General features: G+C 37.3%; 3 protein-coding genes across 4 annotated transcripts; all 3 read right to left on the bottom strand.

Annotated features, from left to right (window-relative positions):
* Positions 1-41: 41 nt before the first annotated feature.
* Positions 42-6,312, bottom strand: LOC131330879 (enoyl-CoA hydratase 2, peroxisomal). Of its 2 annotated transcripts, XR_009201276.1 has the most exons (13): positions 6,136-6,312; positions 5,898-5,977; positions 4,819-4,841; positions 4,534-4,639; positions 3,868-3,938; positions 3,441-3,513; positions 2,849-2,888; positions 2,275-2,347; positions 2,044-2,194; positions 1,126-1,196; positions 405-578; positions 145-299; positions 42-108 (listed from the first exon to the last, which is right to left on the bottom strand). XR_009201276.1 is itself a non-coding variant. In XM_058364621.1 (12 exons), the coding sequence occupies exons 2-12, from the start codon at positions 5,958-5,960 to the stop codon at positions 212-214; spliced, it is 933 nt and encodes a 310-aa protein (XP_058220604.1). In that variant the 5' UTR covers positions 5,961-5,977; positions 6,136-6,312; the 3' UTR covers positions 124-211. The 2 variants fall into 2 exon arrangements, 1 of the variants encoding a protein (XP_058220604.1); XM_058364621.1 differs by lacking the exon at positions 42-108 and having other exon boundaries at positions 124-299.
* A 1,796-nt stretch (positions 6,313-8,108) lies between these two features.
* LOC131330877 (L-ascorbate oxidase homolog) lies at positions 8,109-18,111 on the bottom strand. Its single transcript, XM_058364619.1, has 8 exons — positions 17,811-18,111; positions 17,594-17,703; positions 14,842-15,112; positions 10,393-10,495; positions 9,935-10,280; positions 9,014-9,379; positions 8,844-8,922; positions 8,109-8,630 (listed from the first exon to the last, which is right to left on the bottom strand). Exons 1-8 carry the CDS (start codon positions 17,949-17,951, stop codon positions 8,418-8,420), a joined length of 1,629 nt encoding a protein of 542 aa, XP_058220602.1. The 5' UTR covers positions 17,952-18,111; the 3' UTR covers positions 8,109-8,417.
* Positions 18,112-21,330: 3,219 nt separating this feature from the next.
* LOC131330878 (cytoplasmic tRNA 2-thiolation protein 1) lies at positions 21,331-26,886 on the bottom strand. The gene is made up of 10 exons (XM_058364620.1): positions 26,570-26,886; positions 26,360-26,474; positions 25,393-25,535; positions 24,245-24,364; positions 23,636-23,748; positions 23,469-23,561; positions 23,312-23,352; positions 22,522-22,588; positions 22,297-22,408; positions 21,331-21,662 (listed from the first exon to the last, which is right to left on the bottom strand). The coding sequence occupies exons 1-10, from the start codon at positions 26,678-26,680 to the stop codon at positions 21,498-21,500; spliced, it is 1,080 nt and encodes a 359-aa protein (XP_058220603.1). The 5' UTR covers positions 26,681-26,886; the 3' UTR covers positions 21,331-21,497.
* Between the last annotated feature and the right edge of the window lie 1,052 nt (positions 26,887-27,938).

Raw genomic sequence — 27,938 nt, 5'->3', positions numbered from 1 at the left:
ATTGGCTGTCCCGCTAGAAGATGAGGGGATTACTCCCCAGATTGTTCAAAATGATACTGTGGGATATCGCATACACAACATATAAACCACAATCAAAATGAGCAAATTGAGACGTATTGGAAATGAAATCAAAATGAGCAAATTCTCTCAACCGTGCAAAGGAGAAAACCATATCCTGTTTAACCTTATTCATTTGCTAGGTAGTAGCATTTTACAGGGATGAAGTTAAATGACTGATTTCTACGAACCCAGAAAGCACTGCCTTGTTTCGCTCCTTCACCTTTACTTGGTATACAACCCTGCACAATTTTAACGTTTCTAAGTTTCCTAAACATGTAAACAGGAACAAAAGCTTCCTAAGTTCTATTCTATGTAGCACAAACACGAAGAAAAGAGAGAAAAACCTCAAGCCTTCAAGCCACATCTCTGTGATCAGGGTTTCACCAGGGTAGAAATGTAAAAGAAATCTTCCAGAGATGGTTTTGATCATGTTGGGGTCTCCCTTGCACACGCATCTGATAATAGCCCTTACCGCAAAGCCGAGAGTGCATAAGCCATGCAGTATCGGACGAGAAAACCTATTACAGCAAAGTAAAACAAGATAGAGCAGAATGAGGGAAGACACATGACCAATAAAAGATAACATGAAAGCAACTTGTTAGTTATATAGAATACGAATGATATAGCTAAAAAAAAAATTCACAATCAACTCTATTATACAATCCTTGACGTGTTACATAAACTCCTCTTGAAAGTGAGTGAAAACAAAAACCTATGTATGAGACGAAAACAGAGAGTAAAGTTTCACTGTCCCAGGAATTTAAGATTGAACAGAAAACATATACAGGAAATACCTACTCAGTACTCACTGAGAAGCTGTAAAGATATATATGAGTATTTTTATTTTTTCGCAAAGAATGTACTTTGTTCTCGAATGTTTTAGTCTTTTAGATACTGAAAGTGCTTTTATCCCTCTACTTTCGGTAATGAAATGGATTTGCGGTTCTTAGTTGTCATAAGGTCCTGGAGTTTATTCAGAGCATCTGTGATAGCTGATAAATGGTTTATTCCATTCAATCACGCGACTAACAAAATGTAAGTGCTTCAATTAGTTAACTCACTTACCCGGCAATTTCTGCAACCATAGGATCTGAGTGCAATGGGTTATAGTCACCGGATAGCCTATATAGTAATGCCTACATAACATCAAGGAAAGATTTAGAATCTTGTCTCACAAACACCTGTGAAGAGAGAGAGAGAGAGAGAGAGAGAGAGAGAGAGAGAGAGAGAGAGAGAGGATCATTCAAAGACTGGTATATCAAACAGAAATCATCGAACACTCCTCTCCGTCTCAAAATGGGTCTTTCCAAAAAGCTCACGTTTATCGACAGAAGCGCGATTAGCCTCCTAAGATCCATTTTCCCATGTTAACCTTTCATTGTTTGCAAAGAAAAGAAAATTTTCATTGTTTCATGGTTAGGCAAGAAACATTTCCTTGTTTGATTGTTAAATTTGCTGGAATTTTACAAGACTTTAGTTCTTTGATATGTATGAAGCTCTTAAACTTGAGTGGTGAAGGAAATACCGGCAAAACAGACAACAACATTTCAACATGCATCAGGATAAATTTCACGGACTTTAAGGTTTAAGAAGGAGCCTGGTTGAACGTAACCTATATGTAAATAAAGCCACAGGTTTTCACTTTTTGCAGTTATCTGAAAAGCGGCGCTGAGAAACTTAAGTCTACTAAGATAAGTTGCTGGAAACCTTCTATTAATTTCTTTTTACAACTAAAGCTGGAAATAATGAATGTGAATGAACCAATGAACTCTAGACTTAGTAATATCAAAAGTGTTCTCTTCAGAAATGCAGACATTGTTAAAAAAGTGAGAACGATTTCTTACTCCTTGGTTAACCCAAGGGATGTGCACCACGCACATCGACATATGGATCATGGCAGCATGTGTAAAGCAACGATAAAGCACATCCCGGAGAAAACAAAGATCATTATAGCATTTTCAGCACAGTAAATAGGCTACATGCCTGCGATGGTTGGGTGCATTCCTCAAAAACTGCAAATGGTTGACTTTTTGGAATTTTAGCAGCTACATTCTGGCTGGCTGGATTCTTACTGTAGGAGTATGGGTGAGATGATTTGGAGAAGCCACCAATACCCCTGAGATAAATAGTCATCCTGCATTGCATAATACCTGACACTTAATTACTAACTGACTACTAAAAGATAGAACATCTTCCTTGACAAATATAACTTACCGGTTCATGCAGAGCGGTTCACCAGACTGTTTATCGTAACTTTTGACTTCTACCTCCAAGATAGTTGCTTTACCTGCACAAGAAAGGGGGCGAAAACAAACAAAAGTAATGCCAATGCCAAAACTACAATACAAATAATATGCATCTCCAAAGAGATCAAGGAATACCTAACATACATAGTTTACTCTAGTACTATAATCTTTAGCATCAAATATGTTAAAATTGAAGTGGATACAGTATGGTAGCCCTTTTTGAAAAACTGTGCCATCCCAGTCCATTTGAAATAGATCTTCAGCACAAATTGTACAAGTTATCTGGCTTGAAAGCAAGTATCTTACGTCAAGATAAAGTAATTTACCATCACTTTCACAACAAGAGTATACATTCTCAAATTCTCAAACATAGTTACTTTATTCTATATTTTCCTTTTGTTTCTATTCTTTTCTTTTCCCCTCTTATCTTTTAGTACTTCTTTTTCTGTTAAATTCCCTTTTCCGCTGGAAAACTTCACGTACATGGATATGAAATACGGTAATAGTTAAAAAGCTCTCATATTTCACTTTTGTAAACACACCTTTGTCATGCAAGCCAGAGATACTTGCTTTATTTTGGATCTGCATCGACAATATTGAGACAAAGAAAATTAGGAGACAAGTTTATGTTCATAGAAGACAAAAGAAATCATAGCTATTACTTCGACACTTATACTGCCGGTTGAGAAAAATAAAACAAAATGACTCGGACATTATTCCATTTGTGTCTTATATGGAGAGAGTTGTGTAATATTCCTTTAGTCTCTTATTTCTACTTCTACTTCTACTTCATCTGGCCTCTACTCTTCCATTCTATACATTCATAAGGTCAGATGCAGTTGCTGAAGCATTTTGCTACATAGAAGTAGCCATGGCTGACAAGGGCTCTAACAGGAAGGTACCCCATCTTTCGTCTCAATGCAGAAATAGAAACAGGTACAAGTCATATGACCCCATAGAATGTACGCTAACATTAACATTTCACCTGAACTAGTCAATAAATCAGGTTAAAGCTTTACAGAATTTCTAAGGTTCATAGAAAAAAATTACAATGCTTTCTGATAACCACGGCATATGTACACATTTCTGGCATCTATCAGATTACCAGCAGGAGCTTCTGGTCAGGATGCTTACACAGCCACTAGATGGAAATGGCTTGTAGATTTCTATGTATTGTTGTCCATGCAAAAGAAGGCGTGGGTCATATCTGGAGAGAGAAACAATCCGAATTTCTGTTAGTTTAATAAAAATAGGCAACACACATAAAGGTAAGGACAAGTTCCAAATTTAGGATCAGTATTTGCCAAAGGGCCTGTTGCCTGGACATGAAGGAGGGATTACACATCTTTTATGGACATGTGGAATATACAATACCTTCAGAGATGTGGTATCCTAATCTCCAAACTATTAATCCAGTGGGAGTACTTGTCCTGAGGTTATACATACCTCAAAACTAGTCCAACCAATCAACAACGCCATAGAGTATTAAAAAGGGTCCAGAAAACAAGGCGATTAAGATAAAAGATGAAAGAAAACCAGTGTCAGATTCATAAGCACTTACTGCAACCCAGGTAGGTTAGTAAGTTCTGACAAAGATCCAAAAGACAACAGAGCAGCAAAAGTTGGCAGGACCTAGAAAGCGCAAAAATTGAGAGAGAGAGAGAGAGAGAGAGAGAGAGAGAGAGAGAGAGAGAGAGAGAGAGAGAGAGAGAGAGAGAGTTTAATTCTGCAGTCAATGCCATCACCAAAATATCTACAAGATCACACTTCATGATGCAACAATCATTGTACGCCATAACCAATGTTCTAAAAATCGCTAGGCGCTAGTCGGGCAACATAGGGTCTCCTAGCGCCTAGTCAGGGACTAGGCGCCCGACTAGTCGACTGTCTAATCTAGGCGTCGGACCACCGCCTAGCGCCTAGGCAGGGACTAATAGGCCTAGGCGGCCACCTTTTAGAACACTAACCATAACAATATATGGGCTGTCAGAAGGAAAATAACGTTGAAGGTTGCTTAAAATCCATAAAGCAAAAGGAAAGGGAAATCATCTACGGTTTTAGATAAATTACATTACTGTTAACAAATGAGAACCTGAATAGATGCTATTTAGAGTTTGAGAGCACTGAATGAGCATTAAAATAGAAATGAATATATTTCATACATGTCATCTTTACTTCCTATAAATAACAATTCCATGTAAACAAAACTTTAACCATTTTGCAATACCTGGATGGACTGCCGTCCATGTTGGTGGTAAACATTTTTGAGCTCCTTTCCATCCAAGGCATCCCTTGCACATGCTCCAACGCCAAGAGCATAGAGTGCTGCATCTCTATTCATACGACGCAAACGTCAGCCTGAAGCAAATAGCATACTCATAGGCATAATGAAAATTTTAGATACATAGAAGCTACTAACAACTAAATTGAACAGGAGAGATACAAATTTTCACTATCAGCAGTTCTATCTAGCAAGATAGGTTATGGAAACTAGAAATATAATTGGATGTACCTTTCAGTATATGTGTACGTCGTCTGCATTCCGTCCCATATCCAACACCAAGAAGAAAACAAATTATAACCGCCATCAGAAAACGGGAAATAAAAGTTCAACCTTATAAGCAGGGTCACCTCTTGATAATCCACATTCCACAACAGGTCCATTAGCAATGGGAAAAGAGGTTTTTAAGTTCACGTTATGCACAAAATCCATTTGATTCCATAAAGATATCAAGGAATTGTTGCCAATAGCTTGGAGGTGATTTTATATTCTAGAACCTCAAAAGCAGGTTCAGTATCTTTGCCACAACTTTTGCTTATGCTTTTAGGGCAAAAATAGCTTTAAGCTGCTTAAAAGTTGATTTTATTACCATAATGTTTTGTGCTTTTGAATCCTGATTTCCAAATATCAGCTTGTGTAAAATCTGATGGTTTGACAAACACCCCCATAACCCGTAGTACTTTGCTTAGCACCCAATGTGCCAAGGGGATTGCAATCGACTTAATGGGAAGAGACGAGACGAAATTCCAAGAAGAAAGAAAGGTCGAGCCTTTTTCTCTCTACTTCTTTCGAGTCTGAAGCAAATCCCTCTTTCAAGGCACTGTAACACTAAATATCCGCTGATGTATATTATCGATAGATATGAGAGCCTGATCCATGCTTTACATTATATCACACATGTTGCATCATGTGTTGGGAGTGCTCCATAAGCAGCACGGGTTATGAGGATCAATTCATTTGAACAATTAGGGGGTTTTTTGAGTAGCAGCACAAGGAGAGTCGCATGCCACTCTCCCAAGCTTTCTCAATGCATTTCTTTTCCTATATTATTGTAATGATTTCATCTTTTGATCTTTATGATTAATGAATTTTTTCTTTGCCGATTGGGGGAAAATAAAAAAGAGCAATTAGAGAGTTTTTCACCTTACAAAAGGGTAACCGTCTCGCATGTGAAAATGAGATTGCAAATCACAATTACTTAGTAAAATCGTAGCTAGTGAAACAAATTGGCATGGTTAACACCATTTCCAATCCCGACAACAGTAGATAACTGAAATTTCGAATTTTCAAGTGATCGCGTTAAGGAGTACCTCGGGGAAGTTGTGAGAGAGGATAAGCTGAGGGTCGATGACTGAACTAGCGTCGTCGGCCATGAAATCTGTTTCAAGATCTGCGAGAAAAACAGGCAACTGATAGTCTGATACTCTACTGGAGTACAAAAATTGCGAAGAAATGGAAGAGAGATTGTTATCGTTATGTGAAAGAGAAAATGGAAGAGAGAGAGATTATTCCAAGAGAAGAAGATGATGAGGATGCTAGTAAATTCACCTTTGGGGATAGGATTGAAGATTGTTGAACGCCACGCTATCTTCCTTCTGACTTTGGGGGGGAGTTAGGTTCTTCAATTCAATAAATACGCAGGTCGTCGTCGTCGATGTGCGTGCAAGAAGAGTCAGCAACTCTTATCAAGGAGTGATTTTTCCAGAAATGATTCGTGCACAGCAAGCTGTGCACAGCAGACTTTTTCTCCCGCTTTGGGTCGCAAAAAGATGATCGGAGCCGCTCATTTTGTTCAAAATATATCATTTAAGATCTCTGTAAAAAATGAGCTTCGTTCGATATCGTTTGAGGCGTTAACAAAACATCCAAAATCACTTCAAAATTTAGCTGATCGGAGAAAAAGGCTGCTGTGCACAGCAGTCTGTGCACGTAGCAAAGCTCTGATTTTTTAGTGACGAGGGGTATATCCGGTACCGAAATGCTATTAGTACATACAATCTGTGCACAGATTTTGTGGTGGGGCCCACCATGGATTCTACTTAAATGATCCGAGCCGTTCATTAAATGTAAAATATTTTTTCAAGGGTTCCTGTAAAAAATTAGCTCCATTCAATACCTATAAGTACTTGATCTAATCATCTAACTTTTTATTACCCGGAAATCTGAATGAAAATTTAGATGATTGGATCGAACACTTATAAATGTTACATTGAGCTGATTTTTTGCGGAGACTCTTGAAAAAATATTTTACATTTAATGAACGGTTCGGATCATTTGTATGGGTCCCGTGGTGGGCCCCACTACAAAATCTGTGCACAATCTTTGCACATATTGTATGTACTAGTAGTATGATTCTATCCGGTACCCCCTCGACGCATTTGAGACGTCGGATACATTTTTAAACGGCATGAGAGAGATTCAGGAAAAAAAATTCCCCGGGGACAAAAAAAATTAAAAAATTTCCTTCTATTGTTTGATTAAAAAAGAAAGAGAGAAAATAAAATTTTCAAATTTAGTGAGTAGTTAATTCTTCCTCCTATTTTCCGTCCATTTTCTTTTCTTTAGGTTCCAAACAGAGGCTAAAGGTTTCGTTTGGGCACCATCACGTTTATTTTCAAACAATTTTTTTTTGTTTTACTACGATCATCAATTGGCATAGACATTGAGGCTCCGTTTATTTCAATGTAAAATATTTTCGGACGTAAAAAAAATTTCATGTAAAATGATTTTGCAAAAATAAAAATTTTGTCTTTATTTTCCGGTGTTTGATTGATAGTTTGTTCCACGCAAAAATTTATCTAGAATAAATCCTATAAGTCAAAGTTCTGGTTCAAATTAATTCAAAAAGAAATATATTTTAAATTAGCTCGATTCTATCTCTCTCAACACATATATACATGCATGTATGTATGTATATATCACATACAAAATTTTATCATCTTTGATGAGAAAGCACAAGGTTAGGTCATAGGTGAATGTCCCATTTTACTAAAATTCTTATTTTTTAAGTATTTATTTTCTGCTTTATGAGACATGTCATTCTCTCACACTACATTAATTCAAAAATATTTTAAATAAGTACTTATATCTCTTAGTGGAGACTTGAGATTGAGGCTATGGGAGAGCTCACTAAAGTAACATATGGAGTAATTATTAATCGAGTAGCGAAGCCAAAACTCAGAAAATAACTTACAATTTTTTCAACCTAAAAACATTTTCAACCATACGAAGTTAAATGTTTTACTCCTATATGGTAAAATATTTTCCTGTCTTTTGCACAACCAAACACCAAAAAAAAATAAGTAAAACATTTTCCAAGAAAATATTTTATGTCCAAACAAACACCAAAAAATAAGTAAAATAATTTTGAAAAAAATATCCTATGCCCAAACAAACGGAACCTAAAATTTTAATCAAATTCCTAGTACGTGGTCACTGCATAGTCCAAGCCAATGTTTACATCCCATCAAACAATCACGCCTAAAAAAACAAACGAGGACAGTGTTGAAAACCATTTCCGATTCAGCAGGTTCAACATTTCTTCTTTAGCAGGGAACTTATATAACAAGAGTACGTAATACAATAGTAAGTAATCAATCAGAACTGAAAGAATATGACCTCGAGTTAAGGTCATTTACAATATTGATCTACTGATACATGTTCCTCATATTGCACCAGTGCTTCATACAGCACCTAAGAATAACAGTTCAAACTTCTTAACAGTTCAAACAAACAAGCAAACAAACAAAAACCGTGGTCTCAAATGCCCCACATTAGGCAGGCAGACAAGCTCTCCGTAGCCTAGCTAATGGATCACCACATAGGGGGTTTCATAGGGGCCGCGTATGGCGGCCGCTGGCCCTGCCGCAGAGAAGTGCATTTTTCGGAATGGGGTATTCGTCTCTTAGAGACGTTGATGCCGTAAATACACGGAGATAGAGCTGCTGCCCAAGATACTGTCGCGCCCAAAACTCCGATCTCAAATTCCACATACCCACATTGTCGAGTGGAACATAGATAGCAGTCCATGAACTTGGGTACACCTGCATTTATTTCTCACGTAAATCGCTATGCAACGTGATAGTACAAAATTTTACATAAGTAGTCCTAGAACAAAATGATGCGACGGAGTTGTGAACTTTTGATAGCTACAATCAATATTGATTGATTTAAATTAAGATACATCACTACTTGGATGGCATTACTCCTTCAGTTAAGCATCTAAATTAAGAGGATTGGACTTTTTCGTATCTCACCTGAACGGTGCATCGTGCGACTCCATCACGGAGATTATATTGATTCCTACTAGCGGACGACCACAACCCTCCATCCATTCTGCATTTCGAGATTCCAAGATAAACTATTTTCAGTTTTTTTGCAGCCACAATAAATGCAAATAAACTGCATGTGCAGATTCTGTGCTTACCCCACTACAAAGAAAGAGTACCCATTGAGATGCCAACTTTGAATGATGTTCTCTGTATTTTCAAACACAATTTCGACAAATGCTCTGTAGTCAGCACCCAAAACAGAAGTATCAAGGTACATTCCTCCACCGGTAGGGTTATCGGAGATACTCCCAACACGAAAAACTCCTCCAATTTGGAAGTAATCGGCAAGCTTCAGAGGGGTATCTGCTGGCACAAAGGACACGCTGTTTACAGCGTATCTTTGCTTGCCATTTATAAGACCCGCAGAGTTTGAAAGCCTTATTGTTTTGGTGGTGTTTATCATACCATAGTGATATGAACCTTGTGGATTTGGCCTCGGTCCACTTGCTGTCAGATTAGTCCTAAAGAACAGAGTGTGACTTAGAGTAAAATACAATGTCATTGTAAAACCAACACAGCAAGGGAACCAGAAATCGGTGCAAATGCATTCTCATAGATCTAAATGAAAGGCTCATTTTCTGAGACCATGCAGTTACGGCTGTAAAACTTCCCACCAGTTCCTAAAAGAACACGATGCATCCATTCTAGTCTTGTGGGCCCACCACGGGGTCCATTTCAATGATATTCGTTCATGTTCTAAGTCTCTCTGTGTTAGTTTGTACATTAATCATTCACAAAAAGGTTTAGATTGACATGGTATCATGTTTGTTGTAATGAATTGAACATGTATTAGTCCAAATCTGAGAGTACGTTGGACACTTCTTGAAAACAAGAACAACAATTTTTTTCTCCAATAACCATGCCAAAATGAACACAATGAACATAATTGATCATCGAGGTGGACTCGTGATGGGTTCACTTGACCAAACTGCATGGCCTAATCTATTTTGAAGAGTTGGAGACAGTTCAAACCCAAACAAAAGTGAGTCATTTCTGATGAGTGAATCAAGAAGTACCTGATAGAACGTGCCTGGTTTAATGACCAATCAACTTGAATAGTGGGGCCGCCAGGAGGTGGGCCAGAGACCGGCCCAGCAGAGTTGCTGTACCGAAGCACGCCGGTGGTGGTGAGGACCGGATTAGTAAAACGGGTGGACACAACAACGTAGTAGTCCTGAGCGGGCTGATCAGCCGTCACAAGGACGGAATATGATTGGCCGAGATGAACGTCTAACGATGAGTAGGTTGTTTGGAGAGTGTGTGTTCCCTCCACCTCCACCAATTTCATCTTGTGACCCTGAATGCGGAAGTTGAGTGAATTTTGCAGTCCAACGTTAGATATTCTAAGCCTGTATGTTTTTCCTGTTATAGCACAAAGCAAACCTCTATCAAACCCCTCTTCGAATTGAAAGAGAAATAAGAAAAAATCTAAGTGCCATTTTCAGAAAGATAAATTAAGATGGTGCTCATTCACCTTGTTCAACATTGAAAGAGACCCCATTAGGCCCGCGACCATTAATAAGTATTCCGTCAGCAAAATGCAACTTCTTGCCTCGATCTAGAATTGCCTTCAAATCCTACGCAAAAGCAAAGGTATTTACCATTAGTGTATGATTTACATGGTCATGGAGCGCTGGATGTAGTCAATGAGATTGGTATTTAGTACAACTACCATTTAATTTGTATATATTTGGTCCAAAATGCAACCTTTAATAAAACAGGAACAAGTGCATGGGCCATGTATCGAGTTGGGTGGATCACGTAAGTATTTAGTGTTTTAATGTCGTAGCCTATGTTACCAAAAAACACTAATATGTTGGCAAATACACTAATACGTTTTGAAACACACTTTCCGAATTGTGATATATCTACGTCCAAATGCAGTGAATTTAGTGATTAAAAGTGATTCCCAATTTTTTCTTTTCGCAACTAGAGAGGTTGGAGGTGCACACCAACTAACCAGTATACCCACAGATATAAGAAAGACACTAAGAAAGGTTTGGAGCTTTAGCATGACAAATCATTAGGAAATTTGATCATAATGCTTCCAAGAATTGTGTGTTACTTGAATGGTAAGACAAACAATACTGCAAAGTATATATTATTTACGGAAGATTACCTCATAGAATAAGTACCATCTTAAATTTTAATCTATAGAAACCTACCTCTATCAAACCACAGTCAAGGGCATTTGGTGTCTCACATTCCCATACCCATTTCTCGTAATGAAGCGATCTGCATCTAAGGTAACATTGATCCTAGCATTAGTGAAATTCTACTCTGCTACAAACTTTCTTATACCAACTTTTCTTTCAAAAGGTATTTGAAAGTTCCACAGAGCCACCAAATCTATCGAACAATGGCCCAAGAGGGTGCCAATTATCAAGTCGTTCGTCTGGGAAAATCACTTCATTATATTGTATTTATTATTTTAACTGGACTGGTGAAATAGTTTCATGCTCTACAATTTACGACCTCGTTCAGCAATTTTGTAGTAATCACTTTTGTCGTCGTTATTTAGTACTTGAAACTGGATGTCATAGTAGTTAGCACTTAGTGACATAATCCTTCAAATAGCCTTCGCTCCCACACTCAATCTTTGTTCTGCGCTCGCGCTTTCAATCCTAGCATTCACGAATTCTAGTTGTTTGAGAGGCTTTTAAATAATATTTTTACGCTTGCGCTTCCGCACCTACACGCGCATTATGTGACTTAGTTAGCCCTAAATGCTGCATGACGTGCAAATTGCAAGACAAAGGTTAAAATTGTGTCAAAATATGGCCTATGGCGCCCTTCTTTATTGCTGGAATCCACTCACCAACAAAAGTAGTCATTGCGAATTTATTCCTCTTTTGGATCGATTAGTAAAGTGGGGTCAAGTATCCAGCTGTGAATTTCCCAAGGCTTTGACTGCCAATCGTCTACCATCAAGTCCTACAACTATTAGTTGCCGACACAAACAAAGTTTTTTCCAGTACTATATCAAATAATAAAAAAGAATAATCAGAAAGTTGGTTTTTTATTCTGATTTTTAATTTTTTGGGTACTGACCAAGGGCGCATCAATGGTGAACTCCACTTTCAGGTCTCATATAAATGATCTGAGCTATTTATTAGTCTTTTTTTTTTTTTTTGAGGGGCCTCAAAAAATATTAGCCCAATCAGACAACTGTAAGTATTTAATTCAATGTACTAATATTTTATTTAGAATGTAGGATTCATAATTCTGAATGAAAAATTGACCCATTAGAAGGCATAATTTCTTAAAGGGGAGTGATTTTGCCACTCCCTTTTTTGTTAATGTCACTTTCCTTTATGTCTTTATTAGATGATTTATTTTATGAAAGAAGAGGAGTGACACAACAAAAAGAGAAGTAACAAAATCAATTCCCTTCTCAAAAGTGCAAAAAACTAAAAAGTACTAAATAAGTCTTTTTTTCTTCACAAAATACAAAGGAAAAAAGGCCCTTTCGTCCTTTTAACACTTTTGATAAATTAAGCCTTACAATTATCCCATTGCACTGATTTTTCACGAGGCTAATCAAAAAATTATTTTAAAATTAATGAACAGCTCGAATCATTATTTTTTTTGGCAGGGATGAAGCCCGGGTTTTACCGTAGTGGTGGCGAACTTTTGTACTCAAAATGAAAAGATTAATGATGATATGAATATTACTAATAGACTTTAGATAAAACTAAAAATAATATTAAAACAAAACTTAGAGAACGAATGACTTTCTCGTAAAATAAGTAATGGAAAAAATATACTGGGGGCGAGCATATACTTTAAAGATAATTTTTTTAATTTTATGTATAATTACAGCATTTTTAAAAATTCTTGCGATGGCAACCGTGACAACTTGTCCCTTGCCAGTTGCCTCCATCCTTTTCGTGAGACCCAAAGGTGGGCTCTCTGCACCCTCGTCGGGTAGCTATACTGGGTTGAGAATGAAATCCTTTTTTTTTTTTTTTTATATCCGAAATCATAAAGTTGATTTTTTATTTATTTTTAGGAACACAAACATATCACGTTCTTCTTAAAGTTGTTAAACCCCGCCAAATGCTACTTTTAACGTCCAGTGATTGATATCAAGGACACTTGCGAGTAGCGACAGGTGCCATCCTTCCACCAACTTTCAAGCGGACCTTTTCTTTTGGCAGTACTGGAGTAGGATTTAACAAAATAAAATGAATCAGGTTAATAATTGTGTGCAAGCAATGTATCCGTTCGATGTACAAAACAAAAAAATAATTTGTATAGGCTCATTATTTTATAGTGAGAACAATATAAATATGTGATGGAGAGATGAGTTAGACCACCACCTGAAAATGTCACTGGGATATTAGAAATTTTTTTCTTAATTCCCCTAAAATCTCTCTTCCCCTTCACTCACCCCTCTCCCCACGTGTTCTCTCTCTCCCCCTCCCACTCACGTCTTCCCTCTCCTTCTCTTTCTTTCTCCCATTTTTGTAAATTAAGAGAAAATCAAAACTCTAGAAAATTAGGGATAAAGATTTAGAGGATTGATAAGCCTAAACACATTCGCATGAGATATTAAATAAATAGAATAGATAGATAGATAGATTGGGCTTTAGATAAGCGTAGTGATTTTTACACTCATTTTTTTATAACTACACTCTCATTTTTGTTTTCTTGTGATGGGAATTTGTATTGTTGTCCTTTCATTGTGGAAGAATATACAAATGAAAGGTTAATTTAGTAAATTCACATCACAAAATGACAAAAAAAAAAAAAAGAGTGATTGTAAAAGAGAAGAGTGAGAATCAGCTTTGTCATAGATAAAATCAGTTTATAGTAAAAAAATCAGGATATAAAGAAATTTAAATGCACATCACCTAAACAAGCGTCAATTATTGCAAGAAATGTAAACATGTAGGAGCTGTGAACGAGTAAAATTTTGTTCACCTTCCTTAGAGCAAGTTTATCAGTGTAAAGGTAAACTACCATGTGAACAGTTTTCAATTTTATTTTAACTATCAACTTTTTCTTTCACAACTATACCAACACAATCTATTTTATCTATCATCTATCATCTATTAAAATATTATTATTTTTCTTTTTCCAATATTAAAAATAAAGAGAGAAGAAAGGAGGAAGAAGAGAGAGAAGGAACAATAAAAAGAAAAAAGAGTATGAACAGTTCTTAGGTAAAAATGACTAAGAACTATTCACAAATGGGTTTTACCTCTTCTTTTACCTAATTTGGTGCAAACATGTTTATGTGATTTTTCTCTCCAAAATAGAGAAAAAGGCATTTTACATTATTTGATGTCCTTGCTCTTAAAAGAGAGTAGAAAAAAGTATTTTACATTATTTGATGTCCTTGCTTTTAAAAGAGAGTACTTTATCCTCCCTATTATTTGTTGAAATGATGTAAGTCTCACCCGTGCAATACACTTTTTGGTAAGCATGACATCACTTCATGGTGAGATTCACACACTTTGTGGTAGAATCCACACCATTTCAACCAATAGAAAGAAAGGATAATGTTCACCTCTTAAATGAATGAAGAGTGAACAAAACTCAACTCGCTGTGAACGGGATTGATAGTGTCTTGTCGAAGCTTAATTTAAAAAAGATTAACCCTCCAAAACTTTCACATTTAGTTGTTTTATCGGTCTAGCTAATCTCCGTCAAGTTTTAATCGTGCAATCACTACCAAATCTAGCCGATCGCAGCAAAGTTTTACTTGAGCTATCATTACCCATTATAATTTGATCTCAAAAACTAATCTAAATTAACTACTCGAAATAAGGGTTCAAGCTTATTTAATGTGTTTATGAAACACGTAGATGTTAAAGATATTTCAATGAGTCAAAACGAGTTGAATTGAAATAGCTTGAATAATCATCTAAAGCATGTGGATGAAAATTGAAGAGACTATATAGAAGAGAAGTAATACCGTGTGATTAGATTTGTACCAATCCCCAATCAAGACGGTGTAGTCGCCGGCGGGATCTGGGAACGGGACTGGAATTCTAGGTCGACTGAGGATCCTGATACCTCCGAAACCACCGGCAGCTTTGTGGAATGCAAGCGAAGGGAAATAGTAAAAGCTTCCAATCTGATCCTTCACTTGGAGTATGTATGTGAAGTTCTTCCCAGGAGGAATGGGGCATGTTGTTCCATAAACTCCATCTTCAAATGAGTTCCTCCTCTGTTGAATCCCGTTCCTGTATGCCCAAATAAAGGAGATTAAATGTAAAGGGTAGTCTACAGTCTACTAACTATCCCAATAGTCACTTACCAAAAAAAATAAAATTACTATCTCAAGAGTCACTAACTTTACATTGTTGATTATTGCTGAAATCATCCTACTAACAAAAACAAGAGTAAAAAAACAAAAAACAAAAAATGTCTGGTGGGGTTGTCTTTGTTTTCATTTTTTTTTATCAACAGGCAATGGATATCATTCCAAAGCTCGAAAGCGAGGATTACATCATAATAAACAGTAATGAACCAAAACTACCAAAATCTAAGACACGGTCTTCTGCACAAAGCTTTACAAGCTAACAGGGCTCTATGATGCGTACTACTCAGAGGAAAATAATATTTGAAGATCATATAGTAGTCTTTGTTGTATACATAATTACCATGTCTAAACCTTGAAATAGTCTATCATTGGTCTAAAGAATTGAAATACTTGGACACTGTAAGCCCCAGATATACATTTAAACCTGTTTGTATGTTTGTGGATATGTATCAAGTATCATTTAAATTGCTGCAATATACTTTATAGATTAGCAAAAAACTGAAAAGGTGCTATTGAACTTTTTCGCTACTATGGAGGACCAATTTCTAACACAAAATAAAGACAAAAAAGAACAAAGACCAAGAAGACAAAAAAGATTCCAAACAGAATACATCCCACAGTTTCCCGTGAATTGAAAACCTGCAAAAACCTGGATATATCAGTAGATCCTGCTATCAATATTCTGCAGAAAAAAGCCAATTAATCGAAGGGGATTAATGGTGTTTTTCAATTAGAGAGATCATTTAACGCCGAAATCCACCATTAAAGTTTGGTACTATTATGAAGGAATAGTTTTCCAGCCTTTTTCGTGCCATTTGTCCAGATTCAAAGGCAAAACTCAAAACCACGGGGAGGAGGAGGGAGGCACTAGAATCTAGATTGCCCGCCAACTGTTAAAAAATCACGTGTAGTTATTACGACCCACCGCCCAACTAAATAAGTAGTATTAAATGGAATGTCTTTGGGAAAATAATCTGCTAACTTAGAAAGGAATGTTTTGGAGCACATTGGAAACTATTGGGATCAATTAAAGTGTACATGAACGGTTCAGATTTACTATGCAGTGCATCTGAGCCGTTCATATACATTTTAGTATTTTCTTTGCACCTAGCATTTTTCATTTTCGAACATGAGTGTTTTCTCCAATTTTTAGTTAGCAAAGTTCAACTAATTTTTGGATTTTTTTAATAATCGGATGTCTGAGTCAGCTTATTCGCACCTCAATTAATTCCAAAGCCCTAAAATTAACAACCGGACAAACCTTCTAATGACCCAAGGTCTGAAATATTTGACCTCTGTGTGATATATTACAAAATAGCTTCAAACAACTTAAACTTACTCATGAACTGACCTGAACATTGACTTATTAAAGAACATTTTAAGTCAATCTTACTCGTAAGTAGCTGACCCGAACTATCCAAATCATTTTAATTTGTTTTACTTAGTCTACGCCATCAAATCATGAAGTTGAAAAACAGACAACCTGCCATTCATCAAGCCATCAAGGACACAAGTGAGATTCTGAATTTATAAGCTGCTACAAACATTAACTACTCACTGGAAAGAATACCTTTGGGAGCTTAAGAAGTACTGTACTTACTTTATCGGGGTATAGATGACATTTAAATAAGGACTAGCACATTGCATATTGAATGGCTTCCGAGTAATTAGATTATGTTCTGGCTTGTTCTCAATTAACTAAACATTCGAATAAATTATTGGAGACCAATGATCCCTATACAGAATGCCACCTGAATTAATTAACGATTAGTCCCATTAAAGCAACACTAATATCATCTCCTACTAATCATAGGGTTCATACTTTCCTTTGCTTACACGTTAGTAGATGCATGTCTAGTCCCCATCATGGTCCAAGTCTAGCCTCAGTATGGGACAGCCATGCACATGCTCCTTGCTTTACTCATTAACACTCTTAAACACCTGAATTTGGATTATGAGCTAATTAACTTGAACCTAATAGGCATTGCTAGATCTAAATTATGTACCACAAATTCACCGATGATCTCATCAATTCCACCCCCTTTCTTCAGACCCTGGGGCAAGTAATCGAGATTAAACCGTCTTTTTTGTTTGTTCAACGGTAAGAATGTCCGGGCTTGCTTACGCATGCCTCCACTAATCTCTTTATGGTCCGGTTAAAGGCAGATCAACACTCTGTTACTCGGTGTACTGTTAATAATTCGAATCTCTGTTTTTTTCCTTAATTTCCATTCTCCTGATTGCAAAAATAATGTACTTAAACCACCATTTTCAGGATCAATATCGTGATCGCTTTCGTGCGTAAGTGGATATTACAGAACCAGCGCAGTCCTAAATTATACTAGTGCGAGAGCCGTTTTCGAGAGAGACAAGGAAAGGATCGGGTGTTGTAAGTTCATACCAGGAGAGTAGAAAAGGCTCATCCAAGCTGTTAAACACATTGATAATGAGGTTATCGTTTGTGACCGAGTGTATATCAGGGCCTGGGAATTGGCCGTTAATCAGAATCCCCTGCAACAACAAAAATGGAAACAGATCAAATCCTTCATCAGATCAAATGAAATTATATATACATCCAATTAAATATAGCAAAATGCATGAAGATAATTGGTACTAACACGTTGGCGAACGCCGAGGGGATAAATGTCGCCGTAAGTGACATTCCAATCGAAGAAGCGGTAGGGGTCGTCGGCGCCAACAATGGCAGAGAGAGTGATGACCGAAATGCAGCACCAGGCGGCCGCCAAATTTAGCGGCATTTCTCAGCCGCACACAAGAATTAGTTAGTGGAAGTGACTATTAATTTGGAGAAGTGGAGGGGAAGGGAGGAGGATTTAAAAGAGGAGAGAGAGAGAGAGAGAGAGAGGTGGTGTGGAGTGTGAATGGGGGTAGGAGGAAAGTGAATGATGAGGGATGGCATATTTAAAGTGCGGTACAGACCATTACACTTCTATAGAGAGACAGAGAGAGAGAGAGAGAGTGAGTCAATCAAGGCAGTGATAGATACACGCAAACCGGGGGCGTGTTGTGCAACTCCTAGTGCACAGTACGGTGCTATGCGATTTCAACCGTTCAAAAGTGTTATGGATAGTCCAGATTTTAACTCTTCCTCGAAAAAGTTTCATTTTAATCCAGATCATTGATTACAGAGACGAATGGTCCAAATGGTGCACAGCACACGCTGCACAGCACAGTCTCCGCTTCCCGCGTGTAGCCTCTCTTCTTCTTTTTTTAAACGAAATAGACATATGGTTATTATATATATAAATACAAAGAGGGGAGAAAAAAACGAGAGAGAAAAGTTAAACCGGAGATAATAAGAAAAAAAGAGAGGGAAACTGGACAGCGGGAAAAAAAAGGAGTAATTGAAGTGTCGGTGGAGGCAATTATCATTTGAATAAGGACTTTCCTCCTTCACCGAATCACCGGCCAGCACGAGTAATTATTTAGTGTTCCCGGACTACTCTATGTTGTTGCCTGTACAACAAATCATCGGGTGAAAGACGTACGAGTAGTTGAGAGATACAGAGCGACTCATATTGTCTGGTAACGATTTTTTATTTACGAGAAGTATCACATGTCAATGTCACGTGGGACTTTGGAGAGTGCCTAATAATTGGGCCACGTAGCACCCACATGGTTGTGTTTTGCTAGTAGTAGTTGTTGGGGCTTGTGGTGTGTACTGTGTAGTGGGTTTTGGCGCCATGTACCCATGGAGAAGAGAGTGCATGTGTCCTCGGTTAAACAGGAATTCGGTCCCACGTACTCTCCTTCCTCCCAGCCGGTTACGTGATTACGGTTAATTCAGTCACACTTCCTCACTTTTTCCATATAGAAGGAAAATGAGGATTCAAATCTTTTTCAAAATACGAGTGTTTAGTGTGGTGGTTAATGCTCATTAATTTGTCCCACCATTATGCCGCTTAGCAATACCCGAGAAATTATTCGGACATGCCATATATATTGGAACCAAGTTTTCTACTAGTACTAGATTGGAAGGTCGATGAGGACAGCAGATTTATTAAAGACGGATTAGGACCACAGATAGGGATTGGGAGGGATAGCTGTCCAGATTAGCTATTTCAGTGGATACGATGGCTGCGCAATTGACACCATATGAACTCATTCAGTCTCTAATTTATCTAACACCTTGTATTTTTAAATAAACGGATGTTCGGATCAGGTTGCGCGCACCTCATTTAATTTTGAAACCGTGAAATTAAAGACCGAATAAACCCTCCCAAAGATTTAAAATGTTTGAATTCTATGAGATTCAAACATGCTGCTTCATAAACCTCATGGAGAATAAGCGCTTATTTACTTTTTGCAAATTTGTTCGATAACCACACGACAACAAAAAGTACTAAAATATGCTGTTGGAAGCGGCGGCAAAATTAAGAAAATAGAATAAAATTTGTTAGCATGTTGAGTTTTGTGGGGGGAAAATAGACAGTAGTAGTAATTCCTTTCACGTGCGTGGGGCCTAGTCGTATTGAAAACTACCGACGGTGATAGGCACATGCTAGGAATTTGCATGACGTCGGCAGGCATTCTCGTCTCGTCTCGTCTTACTATTAAAAAGAGTACACAATTGACTGATGCGCAAGAGGGTTCGCAGCACGGACAACTAGTAGAAAGAAAGGGGAAAAATGGTGACAAAGCTTGGCTAGTTATTCGAGATTTTCGATTATTTCATTTTCTGATGTTACCAATGTACAGTGATCAAATATGATCATTTTCTTCTTGCGACTTTTTACTCTTTTTCATCATGTAAGAGTTAGAATTAATTTCCGTTTATTTACTTCTATCCATGAGGGATGGCATTTAGAAAATTTGGAAAATTTGGATTTCATTGAGATCTATGGAATCGTACACTATTTTTTTCATTGTTAAAGACAGACAATCTTCGGGCGAATATGAAGCGCCTAAATACAGGTTATATCTTTGGAATGAAAGAGAATTTCAAATCCGCTAGATTGAAGTCGCTTCCCCAAGGGTCTACACACTTCGAACCTCTCTCTTTTTCCCCAAATCATACGTGGTTCGAACGTGATTGTTTCAAATTGGAAGATACCAGCAATGCATATATGACGCTGTGGGACGCTGTACTGGTGGGGAGCAAAAAACAAAGGGCAAATTTTCGTAGTCGTCCTTCTAGCTTTATGGTTGTCTCAATTTCGTCAATCTAATTTCAATTGTCTTAATTTCGTCCCTGTAGTTTGTTTTATGTTTCAAATTGGTAAAATCATTAACACCGTTTATAAAACTAACGGAAAAAATATAATTAAAAAATTAAATGCTCCAATTTTCAATCCGGTTGAACCGGTGCGAAGATCTTATTTTTTTGATCATTTTATCCTAGATAATCGTAATGAATTTTTGCCTCTAAAACCTTTCAACGAGCACCCAAAGACTCATTATTTAGTTTCGGGGCTCTCTTAGGGTGCTTATTGAAAGGCCTTAGAGTCAAAAATCTATTATGACCATTTAAGATAAAATGATCAGAAAAATAAGATATTCACACTGGTTCAACCAGATTGAAAATTGGAGCACTAAATTTTTTAATCATATTTTTTCCGTTAGTTTCATTAATGGTGTTAACGATTTTACCAATTTGGAACGTAAAACAAACTACAGAGACGAAATTGAGACAATTGAAACTAGATGGACGAAATTAAGACAACCTTAAAACTAGAGGGACGACTACAAAAATTTGCCCAAAAACAAATGAAGCACAGGCCACAACCATTTGCTATGATGTTGCCTGTTGGCCCCATTGACTGCAATCGGTGGATACATTTAATCCCTAAATTGATTACCAATCCACAGATCGTCCCCAAAACGTGAACCATATAAAGGGGGGAAAACTCCAGTAAATCACAACAAAGAAAAGAAGGGAATTGAGAAAGGGCTACGGTGACCGTCATGGACCATGAATGTTCGGCGAGTGAGGACAATAAAAATTTGAAGAGTTGGGTGTGAATGATTCAATAAAACTGAGTGGGGAACATGCCCCCACTAGGCATAAGTTACGTCCGTCACTGATGTTCAGAGTTCGAGTCTTACCACTGAGCTGCACCATCTACCTCCGTACGTCCCTCCTACCGTTTGTTGGAAACAAGTACTGCATACTATGGATAACATAACCTCAAATCAGTTCTCATAAGCATGATCGAGCAACAAATTATTCTACTAATCCCAAGAATTCTGAAGTCCCTGACAATCGTAATCTCCCGTCTCTTGAGAGTCAAAAAATGAAAGCCCAATTTTAAGAGGAACCAAGTTGAAGTTGCCACACGACATCCTCAGAAGTCTAATGTTCCACATTGTTTGCTCTGAATATTTCTGGTTCCATTACTCTGTTTCATTTCCCTTTGATGATCACCATTGGGACCTCTACTTCGGCCAATACCCAGCTTAGGCAAACCACGGTTCAATCCGTCCAGCAAGACACAGGCTTTACACCATTTCTGCACATATATGAACACATAGGGTAAGTATTCCCATTGACATATATGCAAGTGCGTCATCAACAAAGAATCTTTCCCCTGGAATCATTGAGAATAAATGCTATATGTCAACCATTGTGATTGCTCAATAATCTGTTTCAAGGAGTTTCTCGATTATCTTGAAGTTTGTCAATAGAAAAGCATGATAGAAAAACGTTATACATGACTAAACAGACATTGAAGGGTACATTGAGTAGCCAGTCCTTAAATCTCATTCACTGGAGAATAAAAGGGTACTGGACTGGGAACATAGGTGGAATGGTCACAAAATTCAATAACAAAAAGTAGAAACTTTGTCCAAAAACAAGGGAAAAACAAGCAATCTTCAAGCCAATAGCTCATGTCATGTCATGGATATATAGCAATTATGCTATGACACATGGTCCAAAAACAAGTTAGAAACTTCTAACCTCTTATTCGCTACAGAAAGACAACAATAACATATTTATGTAAACTGGACAAGGTCCCATAAAGGTTGGCAAACCACCAAGTCTACAATTGAAATGCTAAACCCAAGAGATAAGCGACTCCAGAATCAACATCTTGCATTAACCAAAATTCGTGATGTTTTGGATTGAAGTAAAAAATACTTAACCTGGCTAGAAATATAACCACAGCGTTCACAGGTTCCCTGCTCCGGCATTTTTGTAGAAGTGGAGATCCTGAAATCCTCACCCGATTTAATGATGTCAAGTATGGCTCTTGGTCTGCAGTTATGAACCATCAAGTCGTTAAACCAAAATACTCCATGTACAACAACTTCTTTCCAAAAAGACATGCCACTTGCTCCTGGGAAAAAAACAATTAACAACATAACAACCTGAGTCTCTCTAAATCTTTAATGAACTCACGTGCAAAACCACGATAAGCATTCGGGGAATAAATGCCTGTAATTTCAGAAGCAGACAAAATATCATTCAATAAAGCATTACAGGGAAAGGTGGATAGATAACATACATCATAGCATCCAACTGAAAAAATATTCAAGCAAAAAGAAAAATGATCCAAGAAATAAGCCCCCAAAAGTACGACCACACTTGACAATAGATATATTGCATGTAGAGTTAAATCTCATAAATTCCATTCAACGGGGAGAGCATGGCAATGAAACTAAGTAAATGCACCATTCTAGAAAACCTACATTCAACCAAACTAAATTTCCGAAATATGGCCAGATTCCAGAAAACACCATTTAATTAAAAAGTGAAATGACATGAATAATGGTATAGATAAATAAGCTCAATTAAGAATACCATTAAAGTTTATATTCTTCTATACACAAACCCCTAAGATGTATAGGTTGTTGAGAAACTCAGTTCAGGTATTTCATCTAAGAAAGGCGGCAAAAGTTCTTGTCAAATGAATATGGAGAGAAGCAGAAATGAAAAGGTTCCAAGTTGGGAGCAACAATAGTGTCCAAAGTTAAAAGGCATTCATCAACCTCCAGATTCATTAGTGTAGGTGTCTTCCTCCGCCCGCAAAAATAGGGACGAGAACAAATTACCAAAACTCATGTCGTAAGAGAAAGAAAACCCCACCTAGCATACACCTAATCTATAGACCTGATCATAGAACCAATAACTTAAAAGGAAACAGGTTTGAAGAATTACATTCAGTTGAGAAGTAGTCCAGCCTCTTGAAATAAGCATACGTGAACAGCTGGTCAAGGTTTGACAACTAATTGGATTCATAAAAGTTGAAAATTAGTAATAATTAATGTGCAAATGCCACCTTTGGCAAAAATGAGCAACCACATGGAAAGGATATATAACAATCTCCTTTTCATAGGTGTACTTGAATGGCTTGCATCTTGGTATTGGTCCTTCTTCTCCAGTGGTTATCGAGGTGCATCGACTCAACCTACAACATAGCATCACTTCGATTCACCAAATAAAAAGGTGAAAGAAAACAGAACAAACTTGGATGATAATTACCTAGCAATATCACCTCGTAATATGTTTAAAAGAACTGTTTCAGCAATATCATCTGCATTATGCCCAGTAACTAGCTTGTCTACTTTTAGTAATGCAGCACCACGATCAAGGGCCTAGTGGGTAAAGCATTCCATAATCACAGTCAAAATCAATACAAACTTTAAAAAATGTAAGTTTCCAATGATGGGGGGAGTGGGCAGTTGGGGAACCAGGTCCCAAACTAGATCGCATATGAACACAAGCACATAATCTGAAGACATTTCATAAAAACCGTGGCATCTAATTATGTAATTCTACAGGTTTGCATTAATAAAAATTATGTTACCAATCATAGTATGAATGTGTTGACATTAAAAAAACATCAAATCTACTATTAGGATTGTACATGAAAATTAGCAAAAAATTTGATTTCAGAATTTATCAAACTAAAAACTGTTGGACCTTGTCACGCATAATTTAAAGGCCCCACATCTTTTTCAATCTCTTCGTAACAGGAATAAGAAACTGGGCCTGCTCGGTAATGTTCATTTACAAGCCCTGAACGTACTAGTCATACATAAAGTGAATAAAAGATTGAGCTTGTCAATTTGAAAGAGCATACTAGTTTACCTGGCGACGAAACACACCACAAAATGTGCAGTTGTTTTTCAAACCAATAATCTTCACTATCTCATCCATTGTCCATCCATACAGGTCCTTGTAAGACACCACTTTTAGCGGCAGTCCATACTAAAAAACATGCAAGTACAGGAGTCGTTAATTAGGAACACAGCAGACTAAGAGAAATATTATTAGCCAGAAAAACAAAGAACTTCAAACAGAAAGAAAGCATTTTAAAAAAGATAGAATAGATCCTATATATTATAATGAATTCAATTTATGATTTGTATCCCGCCTACAATATACTACGAAAGACTAGAGGAGCAAAAAGTACAAGTATTTTCCTGCAAGGGAAGAACTTAACGCACCAATTACAAATAAGCAAAAATGTCGCCATTAGAGCTTCTCTGACATGGATCCGACATGGTTGTGATATGGGAAAATATTAGGATTCATGTAATAAAGATCTAATAGGGCTTTTACGTGCTGGCTGTCAGCTACCTAATACACACACCTCCTCCATTATCCGGGCTTGGGACCGGTTGTAAAAAAAATAAGACTCTAAACATGGCACATGCGGAGTTGCACTAGAGCTGCTCTGATAAATCAAAACACATAAAGGACTTCATATAAATTGTGAACTTAAGTCCCACTTGTGCATTGAGACTATTATTCCAGCAAAATCACACTTAAGCCAAGTGGGTGGTAATGTGAGTGAGTGTCCTAAATAAGATCAGCTCATATTGCAAGACTGCTAGAAATCGTACAAGCTTATTATCACTTTTCCAAGAATTAAAGGCACATCACGTCATAAACTACCTGAACTACTCTACCACTTGACCTTACATTTGCCAACTCTTCAAATTAGCTCACTTTTTTTATCATGTTCGAATTAGATCACTGACTAATTAAATTTTATACAAACACAAATTTAAAAAACAAAAAATGGAGAATAGTAGCGGTTGACTTTCAATGCAACGGAGTTCGGTAGCGTGGCTTCCCTCTTAAAGATTGATAAGATGCTCTGTATCCAAAATATAAGGGCCAAGGCAAGGGTGCCAACTCAATAAAATTATCAAAATGGAAAACTGCACTAGATTCACGAAAATATGAATTCAAATGTCAAAACTCATTGCCATTTGGCCAAGTTCACTTACCTGGATTTCATTTCTCTTGACAGTTTCTAAAGAATCATCCCTATACCCCATGATGCCTTCATCGACTGACAAGAGAAAAAGATCAAGGCCGTAATTGTGACGACGATTCAGCTCCGACATCACATAAGCAAGAACTGTGGAATCTGCACAGCACAAAGGAAGAAGAATATGAGGACGAAAAAAAATCATGTTCATGAATCAAAAAACATGTTCTCAGGCGGACAGAGCTGACTAAAAATGCATCCATCAAAGAAAAGGGGGACAAAAAGCAAATTGAGATGGAGAAAGAAGACATGTAATCAAATTTGAACGGGAATAAGGTACAAATGTCGGCCACTTTTTTTATTCTAGACTCTAGAGTGCAATATCTCTGCTGCCCTGCAGTGAGACCCTAACGACCATATACATGCATCTCTGCAGCACTTAAAATTTGAAGCTCAAATGAATTGAAAATTATAAACAAAGAAAACAAACGAAAATTAGAAAGTGTAATTTTCATTTATCTTCAATATTCAATAAAAACTAACTTCCCACTCCCCACTTTCCATGAATCTCTCCCTCAAAATTCCCCTCCCTTCCCACGTTCTCTCTCTAAATCCACACCCCCTCCACCACGTTTCTCTTTTTTCAATTTCAAAAAGAAGAAGAAGAAGAAGAAAATTCTAAAAATTTAGGATTACACAATTGAAGGGTTCTGGAGGCTCAACAAATTTGTATAGAGTGCTGATAGATAGATGCTAATGAACTACTTCAGTATCTAAACTGCAGTGCCTCATCTACAAGATTCAAGTACACCAGCAATTCGTTAGAAATTCTACTGTAACTAAACCAAAGCAACAAGTATATAGCAAGAAACCATAAGCCGACCAATAAGCTGCAACCCTCAGCAGTCTCCGCCAATCAAAATCCAACAAAATCGCACATGACTACATCCACAAAACAGAAGCAAAATCAAAATCAAAATTACCTTTCCCACCAGAAGCGCCAATAGCAATACGTTCCCCAGGCTTGAACAGCTGTTTATCAACGATCACCCTGTGGATCTCCTCCTCGAACACAGTGTAGAAACACTCCTTGCAAATCTTGGCACGCCAAAATTGCATAAATTCGCATGCATTGTGTAAAATAAAATAAGAGTAGAATTTGAGGAAAGGAAGACGAAAAAGTATTGAGGTACCTGTTCTAGGGTTTTGGGTCTCTTGAGGGCGGGCCTTCGCTGGTTGCATAGGGAGCAGAGTCGGCCGCCGCCGTTCTTCTTCGGCTTAACCACCCCCGCTTCTTCTTCCATTTTACTATCAAACGCTCTGAATCACCACAAAGCGCGCCTATCGAGAGGCCCTTTTCGCGGGAGCTTATGAAACGAAATTCGTTTTCAGTAAACAGGGCCGGCCGGAGTTTTTGGGCTTCGGTGAATTATCATCATAATGATCCTTAATGTCATGACCTTCCGGTCTCAATCCTTGCCCTTGCCCTCGCCCTCGTTCACTCAATTTTCGCTTTTACAAATTTTAATTGTTTTGAGATGTGATTCTAAGAGCTGATCCAAAAAAAAAAAAAAGATGCGATTCCAAGACACTTGTACTCTCACGCACACACGTATTATATGTTAGGATACGTCGAATGAAGAGTTGATTTGAATGGTGGAAGCTACGACTTAATTGGGCAAGGCCCTGTTTTCAAAAAAAAATGAAAAAATTGGGCAAGGCCCAGGTTTAGTTTAAATATATACTCCTAAACAGTTCCCTTAGCTCTGGTCTGATATAAAGTGCGATGGGAACCTTTACAATTATAAATAATGATGTGGTGTGATGGGGCTGTGGTACAATGTTCTAAAAAAAAAAAAAAATGGGGCAGGTGAAATCCATAATCTTGAAGTATTGAAATTCAACAAGAGACTTGTTAACTTCAAAGAAATTAAAATAATTTGACAGGTAAAATAGCAAAAATAACTTTTCACTACGAAGTCTGAAAATATAAAATCGCAAAACTTATGTGCCATAGATCCCAATTATCATTGATCCATTATCAGTTCTTTTTCACTAAAGAGTTTTTAAGGTTTCGCGCCCATACTATTTCACACAAATACTTGTAGTTGCGAGCGTTAAGTAGTTACTAGTTCTACATTAAGAAATCAAAGTTCATGACGATTTCTCTGGTATGCAAAAAATAAAACTAACCCATCATCGTTATTCATATGAACAAATCGCAGCAAAAAATAAAACTAACCCATCATCGTTATTCATATGAACAAATCACACTTCTGTTAACCCTTCATTTCTTTGAAGAAAAAAAGTGTTCGATGAAGTCTTTATGGTATTCAATTGATATGAACTTTTTTTTCATGGATGATCTATGCTTCAAGGCTACAAAATAAATGGGTTAAATGATAGTTGTGAGTTTATTATGAAATTTCACTCATTGAGATTGGATGCAAAAACCTCTCATACAGTTTTGGTCTAGTTCAGCCAAAGAAATGGGGAAGTTCAGCCAAATCAGTTGTAACTTTAATGGGCATGTCACGTGTAGAAAGCACTCGCAAGAGTAAG

The sequence above is a fragment of the Rhododendron vialii genome, chromosome 6a (assembly GCF_030253575.1).
Source record: "Rhododendron vialii isolate Sample 1 chromosome 6a, ASM3025357v1".
Taxonomy (NCBI): domain Eukaryota; kingdom Viridiplantae; phylum Streptophyta; class Magnoliopsida; order Ericales; family Ericaceae; genus Rhododendron; species Rhododendron vialii.
This window is presented reverse-complemented; position numbering and strand designations above follow the sequence as displayed.

Excerpts from the sequence above, each read along its gene's own strand:
- LOC131330879 (XM_058364621.1), bottom strand. The coding sequence starts at position 5,960 with ATGGCCGACGACGCTAGTTCAGTCATCGACCCTCAGCTTATCCTCTCT. Across the intron at positions 4,842-5,897 it reads TCTCTCACAACTTCCCCGAG|ACGACGTACACATATACTGA; the intron begins GTACTCCTTAAC and ends GACGGAATGCAG. Across the intron at positions 3,514-3,867 it reads ACTAACCTACCTGGGTTGCA|ATATGACCCACGCCTTCTTT; the intron begins GTAAGTGCTTAT and ends TTCTCTCTCCAG.
- LOC131330877 (XM_058364619.1), bottom strand. The coding sequence starts at position 17,951 with ATGCCGCTAAATTTGGCGGCCGCCTGGTGCTGCATTTCGGTCATCACT. Across the intron at positions 17,704-17,810 it reads CCCTCGGCGTTCGCCAACGT|GGGATTCTGATTAACGGCCA; the intron begins GTTAGTACCAAT and ends TTGTTGTTGCAG. Across the intron at positions 10,281-10,392 it reads CTCTTTCAATGTTGAACAAG|GAAAAACATACAGGCTTAGA; the intron begins GTGAATGAGCAC and ends GTGCTATAACAG.
- LOC131330878 (XM_058364620.1), bottom strand. The coding sequence starts at position 26,680 with ATGGAAGAAGAAGCGGGGGTGGTTAAGCCGAAGAAGAACGGCGGCGGC. Across the intron at positions 26,475-26,569 it reads GACCCAAAACCCTAGAACAG|ATTTGCAAGGAGTGTTTCTA; the intron begins GTACCTCAATAC and ends TGGCGTGCCAAG. Across the intron at positions 23,562-23,635 it reads TTACGAGGTGATATTGCTAG|GTTGAGTCGATGCACCTCGA; the intron begins GTAATTATCATC and ends GCTATGTTGTAG.